General features: G+C 47.2%; 1 protein-coding gene across 5 annotated transcripts in view; it reads right to left on the bottom strand.

Moving 5' to 3' along the window:
• The window catches only part of LOC139556208 (DNA polymerase zeta catalytic subunit-like), a 113,366-nt gene that overhangs the window by 14,712 nt on the left and 78,502 nt on the right, over nt 1–20,152 (bottom strand). For all 5 annotated transcript variants that reach the window (XR_011671083.1, XM_071369841.1, XM_071369843.1 and 2 more), the window contains 5 exons: nt 19,286–19,397; nt 11,358–11,473; nt 10,620–10,738; nt 10,385–10,503; nt 6,862–7,003 (listed from right to left, as the gene is read on the bottom strand). Coding sequence is in view for 4 of the 5 variants with exons in the window: in XM_071369841.1 (XP_071225942.1) it covers nt 6,862–7,003; nt 10,385–10,503; nt 10,620–10,738; nt 11,358–11,473; nt 19,286–19,397 (608 nt within the window). In the remaining variant the exon portion in view is untranslated. The remainder of the gene's footprint in view (nt 1–6,861; nt 7,004–10,384; nt 10,504–10,619; nt 10,739–11,357; nt 11,474–19,285; nt 19,398–20,152) is intronic.

Here is a 20,152-nt window from a genome sequence, read left to right as displayed (position 1 = left end):
AGAGAGACACACGGTACAGTAGGGAGGAGAGAGGAGAGAGAGCAGAGAGACACGGTACAGCAGGAAGGAGAGAGCAGAGAGACACACGGTACAGTAGGGAAGAGAGAGCAGAGAGAGCAGAGAGACACACGGTACAGCAGGGAGGAGAGAGGAGAGAGAGCAGAGAGACACACGGTACAGTAGGGAGGAGAGAGGAGAGAGAGCAGAGAGACACACGGTACAGCAGGGAGGAGAGAGGAGAGAGAGCAGAGAGACACACGGTACAGCAGGAAGGAGAGAGGAGAGAGAGCAGAGAGACACACGGTACAGTAGGGAGGAGAGAGGAGAGAGAGCAGAGAGACACACGGTATAGCAGGGAGGAGAGAGAGCAGAGAGACACACGGTACAGCAGGAAGGAGAGAGGAGAGAGAGCAGAGAGACACAGGGTACAGCAGGAAGGAGAGAGGAGAGAGAGCAGAGTGAGACACACGGTACAGTAGGGAGGAGAGAGGAGAGAGCAGAGTGAGACACACGGTACAGCAGGGAGGAGAGAGGAGAGAGAGCAGAGTGAGACACACGGTACAGCAGGAAGGAGAGAGGAGAGAGAGCAGAGAGACACGGTACAGTAGGGAGGAGAGAGGAGAGAGAGCAGAGAGACACAGGGTACAGCAGGAAGGAGAGAGGAGAGAGAGCAGAGTGAGACACACGGTACAGTAGGGAGGAGAGAGGAGAGAGAGCAGAGAGACACACGGTACAGCAGGAAGGAGAGAGCAGAGAGACACACGGTACAGTAGGGAAGAGAGAGCAGAGAGAGCAGAGAGAGCAGAGAGACACACGGTACAGCAGGGAGGAGAGAGGAGAGAGAGAGCAGAGAGACACACGGTACAGTAGGGAGGAGAGAGGAGAGAGAGCAGAGAAACACGGTACAGCAGGAAGGAGAGAGGAGAGAGCAGAGAGACACACGGTACAGCAGGGAAGAGAGAGGAGAGAGAGCAGAGACACACGGTACAGCAGGGAGGAGAGAGGAGAGAGAGCAGAGAGACACACGGTACAGCAGGAAGGAGAGAGGAGAGAGAGCAGAGAGACACACGGTACAGCAGGAAGGAGAGAGGAGAGAGAGCAGAGTGAGACACACGGTACAGTAGGGAGGAGAGAGGAGAGAGAGCAGAGAGACACAGGGTACAGCAGGAAGGAGAGAGGAGAGAGAGCAGAGTGAGACACACGGTACAGTAGGGAGGAGAGAGGAGAGAGCAGAGTGAGACACACGGTACAGCAGGGAGGAGAGAGGAGAGAGAGCAGAGTGAGACACACGGTACAGCAGGAAGGAGAGAGGAGAGAGAGCAGAGAGACACACGGTACAGTAGGGAGGAGAGAGGAGAGAGAGCAGAGAGACACGGTACAGCAGGAAGGAGAGAGCAGAGAGACACACGGTACAGTAGGGAAGAGAGAGCAGAGAGAGCAGAGAGACACACGGTACAGCAGGGAGGAGAGAGGAGAGAGAGCAGAGAGACACACGGTACAGCAGGGAGGAGAGAGGAGAGAGAACAGAGAGACACACGGTACAGTAGGGAGGAGAGAGAGCAGAGAGACACACGGTACAGCAGGAAGGAGAGAGGAGAGAGAGCAGAGAGACACACGGTACAGCAGGGAGGAGAGAGGAGAGAGAGCAGAGAGACACACGGTACAGCAGGGAGGAGAGAGGAGAGAGAGCAGAGAGACACACGGTACAGCAGGAAGGAGAGAGGAGAGAGAACAGAGAGACACACGGTACAGCAGGGAGGAGAGAGAGCAGAGAGACACACGGTACAGCAGGGAGGAGAGAGGAGAGAGAACAGAGAGACACACGGTACAGCAGGGAGGAGAGAGAGCAGAGAGACACACGGTACAGCAGGGAGAAGAGAGGAGAGAGAGCAGAGAGACACGCGGTACAGCAGGGAGGAGAGAGGAGAGAGAGCAGAGAGACACACGGTACAGCAGGGAGGAGAGAGGAGAGAGAGCAGAGTGAGAGACACGGTACAGCAGGGAAGAGAGAGAGCAGAGTGAGAGACACGGTACTGCAGGGAGAAGAGAGGAGAGAGGGCAGAGTGAGAGACACACGGTACAGCAGGGAAGAGAGAGGAGAGAGAGCAGAGAGACACACGGTACAGCAGGGAGGAGAGAGGAGAGAGAGCAGAGAGACACACGGTACAGTAGGGAGGAGAGAGGAGAGAGAACAGAGAGACACACGGTACAGCAGGAAGGAGAGAGGAGAGAGAACAGAGAGACACACGGTACAGTAGGGAGGAGAGAGGAGAGAGAACAGAGAGACACACGGTACAGCAGGGAGGAGAGTGGAGAGAGAGCAGAGAGACACACGGTACAGCAGGGAGGAGAGAGGAGAGAGAGCAGAGAGACACACGGTACAGTAGGGAGGAGAGAGGAGAGAGGGCAGAGAGACACACGGTACAGTAGGGAGGAGAGAGGAGAGAGAGCAGAGAGACACACGGTACAGCAGGGAGGAGAGAGGAGAGAGAGCAGAGAGACACACGGTACAGTAGGGAGGAGAGAGGAGAGAGAGCAGAGAGACACACGGTACAGTAGGGAGGAGAGAGGAGAGAGAGCAGAGAGACACACGGTACAGCAGGAAGGAGAGAGGAGAGAGAGCAGAGAGACACACGGTACAGTAGGGAGGAGAGAGGAGAGAGAGCAGAGAGACACACGGTACAGTAGGGAGGAGAGAGGAGAGAGAGCAGAGAGACACACGGTACAGCAGGGAGGAGAGAGGAGAGAGAGCAGAGAGACACACGGTACAGCAGGAAGGAGAGAGGAGAGAGAGCAGAGAGACACACGGTACAGTAGGGAGGAGAGAGGAGAGAGAGCAGAGAGACACACGGTATAGCAGGGAGGAGAGAGAGCAGAGAGACACACGGTACAGCAGGAAGGAGAGAGGAGAGAGAGCAGAGAGACACACGGTACAGTAGGGAGGAGAGAGGAGAGAGAGCAGAGTGAGAGACACGGTACTGCAGGGAGAAGAGAGGAGAGAGGGCAGAGTGAGAGACACAGTACTGCAGGGAGAAGAGAGGAGAGAGGGCAGAGTGAGAGACATGGTACTGCAGGGAGAAGAGAGAGCAGAGTGAGAGACACGGTACTGCAGGGAGAAGAGAGGAGAGAGGGCAGAGTGAGAGACACGGTACAGCAAGGAGGAGAGAGAGCAGAGTGAGAGACACGGTACTGCAGGGAGAAGAGAGGAGAGAGGGCAGAGTGAGAGACACAGTACTGCAGGGAGAAGAGAGGAGAGAGAGCAGAGTGAGAGACACGGTACTGCAGGGAGAAGAGAGGAGAGAGAGCAGAGTGAGAGACACGGTACTGCAGGGAGAAGAGAGAGCAGAGTGAGAGACATGGTACTGCAGGGAGAAGAGAGAGCAGAGTGAGAGACATGGTACTGCAGGGAGAAGAGAGAGCAGAGTGAGAGACACGGTACTGCAGGGAGAAGAGAGGAGAGAGAGCAGAGTGAGAGACACGGTACTGCAGGGAGAAGAGAGGAGAGAGAGCAGAGTGAGAGACACGGTACTGCAGGGAGAAGAGAGGAGAGAGAGCAGAGTGAGAGACACGGTACTGCAGGGAGAAGAGAGGAGAGAGAGCAGAGTGAGAGACACGGTACTGCAGGGAGAAGAGAGAGCAGAGTGAGAGACATGGTACTGCAGGGAGAAGAGAGAGCAGAGTGAGAGACACGGTACTGCAGGGAGAAGAGAGGAGAGAGAGCAGAGTGAGAGACACGGTACTGCAGGGAGAAGAGAGAGCAGAGTGAGAGACATGGTACTGCAGGGAGAAGAGAGAGCAGAGTGAGAGACACGGTACTGCAGGGAGAAGAGAGGAGAGAGAGCAGAGTGAGAGACACGGTACTGCAGGGAGAAGAGAGGAGAGAGAGCAGAGTGAGAGACACGGTACTGCAGGGAGAAGAGAGGAGAGAGAGCAGAGTGAGAGACATGGTACTGCAGGGAGAAGAGAGAGCAGAGTGAGAGACACGGTACTGCAGGGAGAAGAGAGGAGAGAGAGCAGAGTGAGAGACACGGTACTGCAGGGAGAAGAGAGAGCAGAGTGAGAGACATGGTACTGCAGGGAGAAGAGAGAGCAGAGTGAGAGACACGGTACTGCAGGGAGAAGAGAGGAGAGAGAGCAGAGTGAGAGACACAGTACTGCAGGGAGAAGAGAGGAGAGAGAGCAGAGTGAGAGACACGGTACTGCAGGGAGAAGAGAGAGCAGAGTGAGAGACATGGTACTGCAGGGAGAAGAGAGAGCAGAGTGAGAGACACGGTACTGCAGGGAGAAGAGAGGAGAGAGAGCAGAGTGAGAGACACGGTACTGCAGGGAGAAGAGAGGAGAGAGAGCAGAGTGAGAGACACGGTACTGCAGGGCAGAGAGAGGAGAGAGAGCAGAGTGAGAGACACGGTACTGCAGGGCAGAGAGAGGAGAGAGAGACATGGTACTGCAGGGCAGAGAGAGGACAGGGAGACATCTCATCTGACTTTCTCAGTAGACTGATCACTGACAACCTCTCTCTATCTGGTTTAGCTCAGTCTTTATATAAAGTTCCCTTGTTCCCCTTGATCATCTTTCCTTTCATTTGTGGTATGAAGTACTTGTTCTGACCATCCACTGGATAATCACCAATTCCTAGATCCCAGAAACAGACAGACACATTCTAGTCTACCACAGAGGGGGAGGTAGAGGTGAGCCAGACAGACATTCTAGTCTACCACAGAAGGGGAGGTAGAGGTAAGCCAGACAGACATTCTAGTCTACCACAGAGGGGGAGGTAGAGGTGAGCCAGACAGACACATTCTAGTCTACCACAGAGGGGGAGGTAGAGGTGAGCCAGACAGACACATTCTAGTCTACCACAGAGGGGGAGAAGAGGTGAGCCAGACAGACACATTCTAGTCTACCACAGAGGGGGAGGTAGAGGTGATCCAGACAGACACATTCTAGTCTACACAGAGGGGGAGGTAGAGGTAAGCCAGACAGACAAATTCTAGTCTACCACAGAGGGGGAGGTAGAGGTGAGCCAGACAGACACATTCTAGTCTACCACAGAGGGGGAGGTAGAGGTGAGCCAGACAGACATTCTAGTCTACCACAGAGGGGGAGGTAGAGGTGAGCCAGACAGACACATTCTAGTCTACCACAGAGGGGGAGGTAGAGGTGAGCCAGACAGACACATTCTAGTCTACCACAGAGGGGGAGGTAGAGGTGAGCCAGACAGACACATTCTAGTCTACCACAGAGGGGGAGGTAGAGGTGAGCCAGACAGACACCTTCTAGTCTACCACAGAGGGGGAGGTAGAGGTGAGCCAGACAGACACCTTCTAGTCTACCACAGAGGGGGAGGTAGAGGTGAGCCAGACAGACACATTTTAGTCTACCACAGAGGGGGGGGGGAGAGGTAAGCCAGACAGACACATTCTAGTCTACCACAGAGGGGGAGGTAGAGGTGAGCCAGACAGACACCTTCTAGTCTACCACAGAGGGGGGGGGGGGGGATTTGGGGGGGTAGAGGTGAGCCAGACAGACACATTCTAGTCTACACAGAGGGGGAGGTAGAGGTAAGCCAGACAGACACATTCTAGTCTACCACAGAGGGGGAGGTAGAGGTGAGCCAGACAGACACATTTTAGTCTACCACAGAGGGGGGGGGGGGGGGGGGGGGTAGAGGTAAGCCAGACAGACACATTCTAGTCTACCACAGAGGGGGAGGTAGAGGTGAGCCAGACAGACACCTTCTAGTCTACCACAGAGGGGGAGGTAGAGGTGAGCCAGACAGACACATTTTAGTCTACCACAGAGGGGGGGGAGAGGTAAGCCAGACAGACACATTCTAGTCTACCACAGAGGGGGAGGTAGAGGTGAGCCAGACAGACACCTTCTAGTCTACCACAGAGGGGGGGGGGGATTTGGGGGGGTAGAGGTGAGCCAGACAGACACATTCTAGTCTACACAGAGGGGGAGGTAGAGGTAAGCCAGACAGACACATTCTAGTCTACCACAGAGGGGGAGGTAGAGGTGAGCCAGACAGACACATTTTAGTCTACCACAGAGGGGGGGGGGGGGGGTAGAGGTAAGCCAGACAGACACATTCTAGTCTACCACAGAGGGGGAGGTAGAGGTGAGCCAGACAGACACCTTCTAGTCTACCACAGAGGGGGGGGGGGATTTGGGGGGGTAGAGGTGAGCCAGACAGACACATTCTAGTCTACACAGAAGGGGAGGTAGAGGTGAGCCAGACAGACACATTCTAGTCTACCACAGAGGGGGGGTGGGGGTAGAGGTAAGCCAGACAGACACATTCTAGTCTACCACAGAGGGGGAGGTAGAGGTGAGCCAGACAGACACATTCTAGTCTACCACAGAGGGGGAGGTAGAGGTGAGCCAGACAGACACATTCTAGTCTACCACAGAGGGGGAGGTAGAGGTGAGCCAGACAGACACATTCTAGTCTACCACAGAGGGGGGGGGGGGGGGGGGGTTAGAGGTGAGCCAGACAGACACATTCTAGTCTACCACAGAGGGGGGGTGGGGGTAGAGGTAAGCCAGACAGACACATTATAGTCTACCACAGAGGGGGAGGTAGAGGTGAGCCAGACAGACACATTCTAGTCTACCACAGAGGGGGGGTGGGGGTAGAGGTAAGCCAGACAGACACATTATAGTCTACCACAGAGGGGGAGGTAGAGGTGAGCCAGACAGACACATTCTAGTCTACCACAGAGGGGGAGGTAGAGGTGAGCCAGACAGACACATTCTAGTCTACCACAGAGGGGGAGGTAGAGGTAAGCCAACAAGGTTATTGTAGTAAACAAAAACTAAAATCATGAAAAAAATGATTTAGTAAACTGAATGTTTGACCTGGGATCCCCTGGTGAGCACGTGATAGAACTGGATCCCAAACACCCTGGCCAGCTCGCTGGTCCTGCCGATGATGTCATGCTGCTGGAGAAGCTGCATGGTACCGCCCACCCGGCTAACATAGTGGTCCACCACCTTCCACCTGGCAGGCACACAACACAGTCGAGGTCAACTTCATACAGGAAATCAAAAGTACTGCAGATGTAAAGACACGTTTTATTGTCTCAGTTTCAACTGAATTGGTATGAAAACCAATAAAGAGTTGATCACAAAAAATGTGTGACTATAGTCAAATCAAATCTAATTTTATTTGTCACATACACATCGTTAGCAGATGTTAATGCGAGTGTAGCGAAATGCTTGTGCTTCTAGTTCTGACAATGCAGTAATAACCAACGAGTAATCTAACCTAACAATTCCACAACTACTACCTTATACACACAAGTGTAAAGGGATAAAGAATATGTACATATAGATATATGAATAAGTGATGGTACAGAACGGCATAGGCAAGATGCAGTAGATGGTATCGAGTACAGTGTATACATATGAGATGAGTAATGTAGGGTATGTAAACATAAAGTGGCATAGTTTAAAGTGGCTAGTGATACATGTATTACATAAAGATGGCAAGATGCAGTAGATGATAGAGTACAGTATATACATATACATTATATTAAGTGGCATTGTTTAAAGTGGCTCGTGATACATTTTTGATCAATTCAATTTCCATTATTAAAGTGAGCTGGAGTTGAGTCAGTATGTTGGCAGCAGCCACTCAATGTTAGTGGTGGCTGTTTAACAGTCTGATGGCCTTGAGATAGAAGCTGTTTTTCAGTCTCTCGGTCCCTGCTTTGATGCACCTGTACTGACCTCGCCTTCTGGATGATAGCGGGGTGAACAGGCAGTGGCTCAGGTGGTTGTTGTCCTTGATGATCTTTATGGCCTTCCTGTGACATCGGGTGGTGTAGGTGTCCTGGAGGGCAGGCAGTGAGCCCACGGTGATGTGTTGGGCTGACCGCACCACCCTTTGGACAGCCCTGCGGTTGCGGGCGGTGCAGTTGCCGTACCAGGCGGTGATACAGCCCAACGTGATGCTCTCAATTGTGCATCTGTAAAAGTTTGTGAGGGTCTTAGGGGCCAAGCCGAATTTCCTTAGCCTCCTGAGGTTGAAGAGGCGATGTTGTCTGTGTGGGTGGACCATTTCAGATTGTCAGTGATGTGTACGCCGAGGAACTTGAAGCTTTTCAACTTGAATCTTTCCACTGCGGTCCCGTTGATGTGGATAGGGGCATGCTCCCTCTGCTGTTTCCTGAAGTCCACGATCAGCTCCTCTGTTGTGTCGTCTGCAAACTTGATGATTGAGTTGGAGGCTTGCGTTGCCACACAGTCATGGGTGAAGGGAGTACAGGAGGAGGCTGAGCACATACCCTTGTGGGGCCCTTGTGTTGAGGATCAGTGAAGTGGAGGTGTTGTTTCCTACCTTCACCACCTGGGGGCGGCCTGTCAGGATGCCCAGGGCCCCAAGATTAATGATGAGCTTGGAGGGTACTATGGTGTTATAGTCAATGAACAGCATTCTTACATAGGTATTCCTCTTGTCCAGATGAGTTGGGCAGTGTGCAGTGCGACGGCGATTGCATCACCTGTGTATCTATTGGGGCGGTATGCAAATTGAAGTGGGTCTAGGGTGTCAGGTAAGGTGGAGGTGATATGATCCTTAACTAGCCTCACCAAAACACTTCATGATGACAGAAGTGAGTGCTACGGGGCAATAGTCATTGAGTTCAGTTAAGTTTGCCTTCTTGGGTACACGAACAATGGTGGACATCTTGAAACAAGTGTGGACTGTGTCTGTAAACACTCCAGCCAGCTGGTCTGTGCATGCTCTGAGGACGTGGCTAGGGATGCCGTCTGGGCCGGCAGCCTTGCGAGGGTTAACACTCTTATATGTCTTACTCACGTCGGCCACGGAGAACGAGAGCCCACAGTCCTTGGGAGCGGACCGCATCGGTGGCACTGTGTTATCCTCAAAGCGTGCAAAGACGCTATTTAATTGTCTGAGAGCAAGACGTCGGTGTCCGCGACCTGGCTGGTTTCCCTTTGTAATCCGTGATTGTCTGTAGACCCTGCCACATACGTCTCGTGTCTGAGCCGTTGAATTTCAACTCCACTTTCTCTCTGTACTGACGTGTTACCTATTTGATTGCCTTACGGAGGGAATAACTACACTGTTTGTATTCTACCATATTCCCAGTTACCTTGCCATGGTTAAATGCGGTGGTTCGTGCTTTCAGTTTTGTGTGAATGCTGCCGTCTATCCACGGTTTCTGGTTTTGGGAACAACATTGCCTACACACTTCCTCAGTCACCATGTCTGTGTATACGTTAATGTTATTCTCAGAGGCTACCCGGAACATATCCCAGTCTGCGTGATCAAAACAATCTTGACGCATGGATTCTGATTGGTCAGAAGAGTGTTAAATAGACCTTAGCATGGGTACTTCTTGTTTGAGTTGATAGGAAGGGAAGAGCAAAATGGAGTCGTGATCTGATTTGAAGAAGGGAGGGCGGGGAGCGTCTTGCAGGCATCCCGGAAGGGGGATTAGCAGTGATCGATCGTTTTAGCAGTGCAAGTACTACAGTCAATGTATTGATAGAACTTCGGTTGCGTTTTCCTCAAATTTGCTTTGTTAAAATCCCCAGCTACAATAAATGCGGCCTCAGGATATGTGGTTTCCAGTGTAGCTCCTTGAGGGTCGTTGTGGTATCGGCTTGAGGGGGAATATACACAACTATAACCAAAGAAAATTATCTTGGGAGGTAATATGGTCGGCATTTGATTGTGAGGTATTCTAGGTTGGGTGAACAAAAGGACTTGAGTTTCTGTACGTTATCACAATCACACCATGAGTAGTTAATCATGAAACATACACCATCGCCTTTCTTCTTTCCGGAGAGATATATATTCCTATCTGCGCGATGTACTGAGAACCCAGCTGGCTGTATGAACAGGGACAGTATAATCGGAGAGAGTCATGATTCCGTGAAACAGAGTATGTTATAGTCCCTGATGTTTCTCTGGAAGGAGCTCCTCGCCCTGAGCTCATCCAGAGACTGAACATTAGCGGGTTATATACTCAGAAGCGGTGGCTGGTGTGCACGCCTCCTGAGTCAGACTAGAAGTCCGCTCCGAATACCTCTCCTCCACCGGCTGCGTCTTGGAGGAGCCTCTGGAATAAGTTAAATTGCCCTGTGGGGTACGAACAAAGGATCCAATTCGGCAAAGTCGTAATGCTGGTGAGTTACCACCGCTCAGATATCCAAAAATTATTTCTGTCTGTATACAATAACACAAAAAACATTCTGGGCTAATAATGTAAGAAATAAGACACACAAAAAAAAATACTGCAAAGTTGCTTAGGAGCTAGAAGCAGAGCTGCCATGTCTGTCGACTCTTGAAAAGAGAGAGCAGCCAGGTAAGTGGGTGTGAGTGTATCCAGTAGGATGGTGTATTGCCCACCTGTACAGGTCAGTGTTGTGGTCGAACCAGTCTGACAGGGAGCGGGGGCTGTACAGGGGGAAGCGCTGGTGCAGGACGTGGAAGGCCACATTCTCAAAACTGTAGTTGTTCAATGTCACCTGGGAAAAAAACAATGAAATACACACTTACAAATGACCTAAGAAACCAAAGCATCTGGTCGTTATGTTCCTAAAATAAAAGGGAAGTGATTAATAACGTCTGCAGCAGCAGCTACCTCAGTCTTCATAATTCTCCACAGGTTGATGACGATACGTCCGATGATGTGTATCTCTGTCATGGTGTCTGCTCCATACTCGTCTCTCTCTGCTGCGAAATGGTTCTCTTTGGCGTCACCTGAAGACAGACAGACGTTATTACACCCATGGAGGAGCAGCCAGACGACATTCTCCTTTGACCTGGATAGAATGGCTGGGTATAGTAGCAGTAAAATGTCAGAGATAAACCTGCTTGAGGTTTCTGTATGAGTGCCAATATATTTGAATACACTGAGTGGAGCATAAATTCACTCCCACAATTGCACAGTATTTGAATCAAATCAGATTTCAAATAGAACACCCCCATGCTACAAAACACGATACTTTACCTAAATCACAGAGAAATATCTACACTCAATAAACAAGCTCTCAAGCTGTGGATTAGCTACATGCCACGGCTTCCTTTAGGAGAGGAAGTGCTTATTTTATTCTCTCATCAGACCTGTTTTATAGGAGCTAAAAGGTGTGAGTGAGCAGTGTTGTGGCAGCAAACAGGGCCAGGGTCAGTGCCACCCTACCAAATATGTAACTACTATGTAATATGTAACAAACAAAACACATATCAAGCTGTGTAATTAACAATTGTCACTGTTTCCTTTAGGAGAGGAAGTTCATATTCTTCCATCAATCAGACAATTTGTATTGGTAATAAAGCAGTGTTGTTGCAGCAGAGGGGGCCAGGATCAGTGCCACCCTACCTGGCACCCGGGAAAGCTGCTGGCACAGGTCCACACTGAGTGCTGATGCCCGCTGGAGGAGGTAGCCCCAGGAACGCATCTGGACCTCGTAGCCCACCAGGATGTCTGGGTCAAACCTGCCATGACAGAACAGCGACTTACATGACAGGAGAAAGAGCAGTACAAATGTTTAACACTGGCCAAAACAATATAGAAAAGAGTATTAGATTACTTAGAAATCTGAACAAATACGAATATATACAGTATCAGTCAAAATTTGGACACACCCACTCATTCAAGGGTTTTTCTACATTTTAGAATAATAGTGAAGACATCAAAACTATGAAATAACATGTAGTAAATCATTAAGTGACCAAAAAAGGGTTAAAGAAATCACAATATATTTTATAATTGAGATTCTTCAAAGTAGCCACCCTTTTGACTTAATGACAGCTTTGCACACGCTTGGCATTCTCTCAACCAGCTTTATGAGGTAGTCACCTGGAATGCATTTTGATTAACAGGTGTGCCATGTTAAAAGTTCATTTGTGGAATTTCTTTCCTTCTTAATGTGTTTGAACCAATCAGTTGTGTTGTGACAAGGTAGGAGTGGTATACAGAATATAGCCCTATTTGGTAAAAGACCAAGTCCATATTATGGCAAGAACAGCTCAAATAACCAAAGAGAAACGACAGTCCATTATTACTTGAAGACATGAAGGTCATTAAGAACTTTGAAAGTTTCTTCAAGTGCATTCACAAAAACCATCAAGCGCTATGATGAAACTGGCTCTCGTGAGGACCGCCACATGAAAGGAAGACCCAGAGTTACCTCTGCTGCAGAGGATAAGTTCACTAGAGTTACCAGCCTCTGAAATTGCAGCCCAAATCAATGCTTCACAGAGTTCAAGTAACAGACACATCTTAACATCAACTGTTCATGGTCGAAATGCTGCAAAGAAACCACTACTAAAGGACACCAAAAAGAAGAAGAGACTTGCTTTCGCCAGAAACACGAACATCTGCATTGCTTTCTGTTTGGGTTTTTAGGCTGGGTTTCTGTATAGCACTTTGTGACATCGGCTGATGTAAAAAGGGCTTTATAAATAAATTTGATTGATTAATTTGATTGAATGGACATTAGGCCGGTGGAAATCTGTCCTTGGTCTGATGAGTCCAAATGTGAGATTTTTGGTTCCAACCGCTGTGTCTTTGTGAGACGCAGAGTAGGTGAACGGATGATCTCCGCATATGTAGTTCCCACCGTGAAGCATGGAGGAGAAGGTGTGATGGTGTGGGGGTGCTTTGCTGGTGACACGGTCAGTGGTTTATTTATAATTCAAGGCACACTTAACAAGCATGGCTACTAGGGTTGCAAAGGGTCGGAAACTTTACGGTAAATTTACGGAAATTTTCTATGGGAAGTTAAGCCCTGGAAATCAAAAAATGTAGCTTATAACAGTTAACCTTTTTTGTGGGATACACATAAGGCAATTCTCAGTCTTGTGGCATATTTTGGTTAAAATATCCCCAATGGAATTGCAACCCTCTGCATGCACAGTGCATTCATCCATCACATGTGCAGTGCACTCTTACATCACATGTACAGCTGATTCAAGATCTTGCACACTAATGAGATGCTATTGAGCACACACGACTACACTGTCTGAGCCAAATACTACATGCTTTCTGGTAAGTTTTGATTACAATACTGGGTGGGGCGAAAATATTTTTCATGACATACATTCTTTTTTGTTAACTAGTAAATAGTAGCCTCCACAAAGTGTGTTTAAAAAATTTCTAAATTGTTAATTTCTGCTAGTTAGTTTTTGCTACCATGTGGGTTTTAGCTTGCTTGAGCCTGCTAACTGAGTGTTAATTCACCTGTTTCCATACATGTTTCATTTTAAAACATTTATCTTACAAAGGAGTTGTTTAATCTAACTGCTGAACTATTTATCTGTACATGGAATTGTATTATTATAATTTTTTTACTCATTTGTTTCTCATCTTTACAGGAAAATGCCACAGACACTAACTGATGTGTGGAGACATTTCACTGCAGCTAATGTAGAAGGAAAAGCTGTGTACATTTGCAAATACTGTGCCAAATCATATGTGAAGAATGCAACAAAGATGCAGAATCATCTGGCCAAGTGCATAAAGTTCCCTCAGCACTCACAACAAACAACCTCTGACAAAAGTCCCTCTACTTCTATTCAAGGTGAAAATTATGAATCAGACACCTTATTGATAGCAACAGCTCATGGTCCTCCTGGAATCAGATGTTTTTTTGACTCCATGGAGAAAAGTCAGAGAAATACTGATGAATGTCTTGCTCGAGCTGTATATGCAACTGGTTCCGCTCTGATGCTCACAGATAATGTGTATTGGATGAGATTTCTGAATGTTCTTTGCCCAGCATACACCCCTCCAACCAGACATGCTTTATCTACTAATTTGCTGGATGCAGAGTTCAACAGAGTTCAAGTGAAGGTCAAGCAAATCATAGAGAAAGCAGACTGTACTGCAATCATCTCTGATGGGTGGTCGAATGTTCACGGGCAAGTAATAATTAACTACATCATCTCTACCCCTCAACCAGTATTCTACAAGAGCACAGACACAAGGGCCAACAGACACACCGGTCTCTACATTGCAGATGAGCTGAAGGCAGTGGACCACAGAAGGTATTTGCACTGGTGACAGACAACGCTGCGAACATGAAGGCTGCTTAGTCTAAAGTGGAGGAGTCCTATCCTCACATCACACCCATTGGCTGTCCTGCTCATGCATTGAATCTGCTCCTCAAGGACATCATGGCACTGGAAACAATGGATACACTCTACAAGAGAGCCAATGAAATGGTTAAGTATGTGAAGGGTCATCAAGTTATAGCAGCAATCTATCTCACCAAGCAAAGTGAGAAGAATAAGAGCACCACATTGAAGCTGCCCAGCAACACCCGTTGGGGTGGTGTTGTCATCATGTTTGACAGTCTCCTGGAGGGGAAGGAGTCTCTCCAAGAAATGGCCATATCACAGTCTGCCAATATGGACAGCCCCATCAAGAGGATCCTCCTGGATGATGTATTTTGGGAGAGAGTGGTAAGCAGCCTGAAACCTATAGCAGTAGCCATTGCACGGATTGAGGGAGACAATGCCATCCTGTCTGATGTTCAGACTGCTTGCATTTGTAAGAGAAGAAATCTGTATTGCCCTGCCCACTTCGCTCTTGCTCCAAGCAAAGGAAACTGCAGTTCTGAAATACTTCAAAACACGTGAAGACTTCTGCCTGAAGCCCATACACACCGCAGCGTACATGTTGGACCCCAAGTATGCTGGCAAGAGCATCCTGTCTGGTGCAGTGATCAACAAGGCCTATGGTGTCATCACTACCGTGTCTCGCCACCTTGGCCTGGATGAGGGCAAGGTTCTTGGCAGTCTGGCGAAGTACACTTCCAAGCAAGGGCTTTAAGATGGAGATGCAATATGGCAGTCGTGCCAACATATCTCATCAGCCACCTGGTGGAAGGGACTTTGTGGATCTGAGGCTCTTTCCCCTGTTGCCTCCATCATCCTCCAAATCCCACCAACATCAGCTGCCTCAGAGCGCAACTGGTCCTTGTTTGGGAACACACAACAAAGCAGGCAACAGGCTGACCAATACAAGGGTTGAAAAATTGGTGGTCATCCGGGCAAATTTGAGGCTTTTTGAGCCTGACAACGAGCCATCCTCAACAGGGTTGGAAAGTGACAGTGAAGATGAGGCATCAGAGTCGAACATGAAAGCGACGTCTATGTTCAAGAGGTGGACATTGAGGAGGTCCAGGGAGAAGACAGAAGCCTGAGAGGAAGACAACCAAAGCTTTAGTTTCTAGACTATCATTTTACTTCTTCAAGACTTTTGGAAAAGCATTCCAGCTGAAGCTGGATGAGAGAATGCCAAGAGTGTGCAAAGCTGTCATCAAGGCAAAGGCTACTTTGAAGAATCTAAAATATAAAAAATATTTTGATTTGTTTAACACATTTTAGGTTACTACATGATTCCATATTTCATAGTTTTGAGGTCTTCACTATTATTTTACAATGCTATTTGGTGGAGAAGGTGTGTGGTCCAAGTCTGAGTTTAAGGACATCTGTCTGAAAGGTTCTCTTTTCCAAGCTTAAAAGGATAAACACTGACACGCAACACCATGGGCCAGAAAAAGTTGAATACATTGGCAATGCTGTCGGACTGGGAAAATACGTTTTGAACGGTCATCCAACTCGGAATTCCAAGTCGGGAACTCGGGCCTCTTTGTAGAGCTCCGACCTGAAGATCACGGAGTCATAATTCAACCTTGTCCCCCCCAAGAGTTCCCAGTTGTCTTGAAAGCACCATAAATCCAGAGAATGACAGATTTTGCTGACAAAGTTTGATTACAAAGGACATTCGTGCCACGTTCAAATGAGCACAGCACAACAACGGTGATCCAAAAATATGTCCTGTATGCTGCTGCATAAATGATGTAAATTTTCCAGGGAGATATGAATACTGTAGCTAAGAAAGTAATATTAAGTGTATGTTGTGTAGTAAGCTGTTAAGTAGCCCATGTGCCTCAACCTAATAATTTGGTCTCTTTCCTCCTCAACATTTAGCCTACTGTTCTGACTTGGTGGTGCACATGTAGCCTATAGCCTATTTTAGAGAAATGTCATCATTGAATATTGTAAGAGCTTTCTCATTGTCTGCTTATATGCCACCATTATTTATCCTACGGTTCTGACTTGATGTATAGGGAGAATACTGTAAGAACGGCCCATGTTCTGAATTCTGTAGCTGTACATTTCAAAAGAAATGAAAAAATAATTATTTTGACTACTTATTTCATTAACGTCTTAAATAGAAATTACGGCTTGCCTCTTATCAGCTCATCGTTTTCATTAGTATCTTATTCATCATTTTAGGCAATGTTGGAATGACTTACTTGTTTTGCTTACATTGTGTATTATAATTAGTTTGTGCTTTTCTTCACGGGGAGGAGATACTATATAATGTTGTTGGGTCTGTAACCATGATTGCCATTCTCTTCCCATTAAAATAAAACAATTTCAACAAAAAGTTCAGTATTCGACCCCAGTATTTCCAGTTGATATTGTGTGGGTTGTTTTGTTTGTGCAATGCGCTGTCTGGGCGTCGGTATATTGTCTATAAAAGTGGATAATGCAGTCGGAAAGTATTCAGACCCCTTTACTTGTGCCACATTTTTGTTACGTTACAGCCTAATGCTAAAATGGATTAAATAAATATTTTTCCTCATCAATCTACACACAACACCTCATAATGACAAGGTGAAAACAGGTTTTTAGAAATGTTTTCAAATGCTATGAAACTCAAAATTGAGCTCAGGTACATTCCTGTTTCCATTGATCATCCTTGAGACGTTTCTACAACTTGGAGTCCACCAGTGGTAAATTCAATTGATTGGACATGACTTGGAAAGGCACCCACCTGTCTATATAAGGTCCCATAGTTGAATGTGCATGTCAGAGAAAAAACCAACCCATGAGGTCGAAGGAATAGTCCGTAGAGCTCCGAGATAGTATTGTGTCGAGGCACAGATCTGGGGAAGGGTACCGAAAAATGTATGCAGCATTGAGGGTCAACAAGAACACAGTGTTCTTCATTCTTAAATGGAAAAAGTTTGGAACCACCAAGACTCTTCCTAGAGTTGGCCGCCCAGCCAAACTGAGCAATCAGGGGAGAAGGGCCTTGGTCAGGGAGGTGATCAAGAACCCGATGGTCACTCTAAAGGAGCTCCAGAGTTCATCTATGGAGATGGGAGAACCTTCCAGAAGGGCAACCATCTCTGCAGCACTCCACCAATCAGGCCTTTATGGTAGAGTGGACAGACGGAAGCCACTCCTCAGTAAAAGGCACATGTCAGCCCGCTTGGAGTTTGTCAAAAGGCACCTAAAGACTCTCAGACCATGAGAAACAAGATTCTCTGGTTTGATGAAACCAAGATTGAACTCTTTGGCCTGAATGCCAAGTGTCACATTTGGAGGAAACCTGGCACCATCCCTACGGTGAAGCATGGTGGTGGCAGCATCATGCTGTGGGGATGTTTTTCAGTGGCAGGGACTGGGAGACTAGTCAGGATCGAGAGCAAAGTACAGAGCAATCCTTGAAAACCTGCTCCAGAGAGCTCAGGACCTCAGACTGGGGTAAGGTTCACCTTCCAACAGGATAACAACCCTTAGCACACAGCCAAGACAACACAGGAGTGGCTTCAGAACACGTCTCTGAATGTCCTTGAGTGGCCAAGCCAGAGCCTGGACTTGAACCCGATCGAACATCTCTTGAGAGACCTGAAAATAGCTGTGCAGCAAGACTCTCCATCCAACCTGACAGAGCTTGAGAGGATCTGCAGAGAAGAATGTGAGAAACTCCCCAAATACAGGTGTGCCAAGCTTGTAGCGTCACACCCAAGAAGACTCAAGGCTGTAATCGCTGCCAAAGGTGCTTCAACAAAAGTACTGAGTAAAGGGTCTGAATAGTTATGTAAATGTTATATTTCAGCTTTTTAGTTTTAATGAATTTGCTAAAATTTCTAAAAACATGTTTTGCTTTGTAATTATGGGGTATTGTGTGTAGATTGACGAGGAAAAATAACAATTTCATCCATTTTAGAATAAGGCTGTAACGTAACAACATGTGGAAAAAGTCAAGGGGTCTGAATACTTTCTGAATGCACTGTAGGCCGAATAAAATAATAAGATGTTATGTAGTGGATTTGCTGGCATGCATCTAAAAAAAAATTGGTTCGAGTTTGCCCCACCAAGATTTACATGCTAAAGTTGCCACTGTAGACGATACATTAAAACCCCTGTTTATAAGTGAATTGAAATCCAAAATATGTTTGGGGTGCTTTATGCGCCGTCAGTGTTGGGAACATGAGCACCCAGGTAAATGTTTTACAACCGATTAGGTGTAGCAACAATGCTACTGTGTGCTTCAGATCTCTTTTTTCACAAAGTAAGGATCAAGGTCAAATCTACAGGAGCCAATATAGAGAGCAATAGTAATTCCATCTTTTTGTTTTTGGGATCAACGGCAAAAATAAGGTGTGACGATGGTCCTATGTCCTCTGTCAGATTAGCTAAAGTCTTACCTGATTATGTATTTCTAAACATTGATCCATTTTGAGACACACATTTATTGACTTATCGATGTGGGGATATTTATCATCTGAATGTGTTTGTATACTGTACCTTTTTCATAACTTTATTGAAGTTGATTGTAAATTAGGTAATTGGTAGGGTTTGTGATGCATTCTGGGTAATGGGTATTGCTACAAGAAGCATGCCATTTCTTTATTTGAAAGACAGACAGGTAACAGGTCGGCATGCGGCCGGGTTTACAGGCATGGTTGAAGCCCGGGTTATCTTTGGTTAGAGCCTACCTTATGTTCATCGTCCTGTTTTTATTTTTTTTTGTAAATGTTTGTACAGCTCGCCGGCTATACCCATTTGCAAATAAATAGCCTCCCTCCGGCAAGAAAAACAGATCTTCATCGTATGCCTCCTCGCTGTTAAAATCCAACCGCATGGTCAACCTTCACATATGGTCTGTGGTATAAACACAGGTTTAGGAGATCTTAGACATTTTGTTCTATGAGATAATCTTCATCAGCTAACGACACTTTTTGTGAATTTCAAAGCTTTTATGTAAATCAGAACAAGCACATAAAGGGTTCATAACTCATAAAAGGTCATGTTAACTGACTGATATCTCATAAAACAAAATGTTTAAGACCTACTAAGACTATGTTAATCTCATAACTTATTTTCGCCGTTCATCCCAAAACCCCATTCTTTCACCAATCATTTCCCCCATAGGAATGGCCAATGAACCAAATAATTTCAGCTCTTTAGGACCAGAAGCTGGCGAGTGCTTTACTGTACCTCCTCATGATAGTGACAACTTCCTGGAACAGCTGCTTCTCATTCACAGCGTAGGTGACCTGCAGTCCTGAGACACCTGATCTTACCAGCAGGGGCGCTGTTCCTCTGACACCTGGGAGGGCACACACACAGATAGAGCTGAAGTCGGAAGTTTACATACACCTTAGCCAAATACATTTAAACTCAGTTTTTCACAATTCCTGACATTTAATCCTAGTAAAAAATCCCTGTCTTAGGCCAGTTAAGGTCACCACTTTATTGTAAGAATGTGAAATGTCAGAATAATAGTAGAGAGAATGATATATTTCAGCTTTTATTTCTTTCATCACATTCTCAGTGGGTCAGAAGTTTACATACACTCAATTGGTATTTGGTAGCATTGCCTTTAAATTGTTTAACTTGGGTGAAATGTTTCAGGTAGCCTTCCACAAGCTTCCCACAATAAGTTGGGTCAATTTTGGCCCATTCCTCCTGACAGAGCTGGTGTAACTGAGTCAGGTTTGTAGGCCTCCTTGCTCGCACATGCTTTTTCAGTTCTGCCCACACATTTTCTATAGGATTGAGGTCAGGGCTTTGTGATGGCCACTCCAATACCTTGACTTTGTTGTCCTTAAGCCATTTTGCCACAACTTTGGAAGTATGCTTGTGGTCATTGTCCATTTGGATGACCCATTAGCGACCAAGCTTTAACTTCCTGACTGATGTCTTGAGATGTTGCTTCAATATATCCACATCATTTTCCTGCCTCATGATGCCATCTGCTTTGTGAAGTGCACCAGTCCCTCCTGCAGCAAAGCACCCCCACAACATGATGCTGCCACCCCCGTGCTTCACGGTTGGGATGGTGTTCTTCGGCTTGCAAGCCTC

Source organism: Salvelinus alpinus, chromosome 27, assembly GCF_045679555.1.
Source record: "Salvelinus alpinus chromosome 27, SLU_Salpinus.1, whole genome shotgun sequence".
Lineage (NCBI taxonomy): Eukaryota > Metazoa > Chordata > Actinopteri > Salmoniformes > Salmonidae > Salvelinus > Salvelinus alpinus.
The sequence above is the reverse complement of the archived record's forward strand: the minus strand, read 5'-3'. Positions and strand labels throughout refer to the sequence as shown.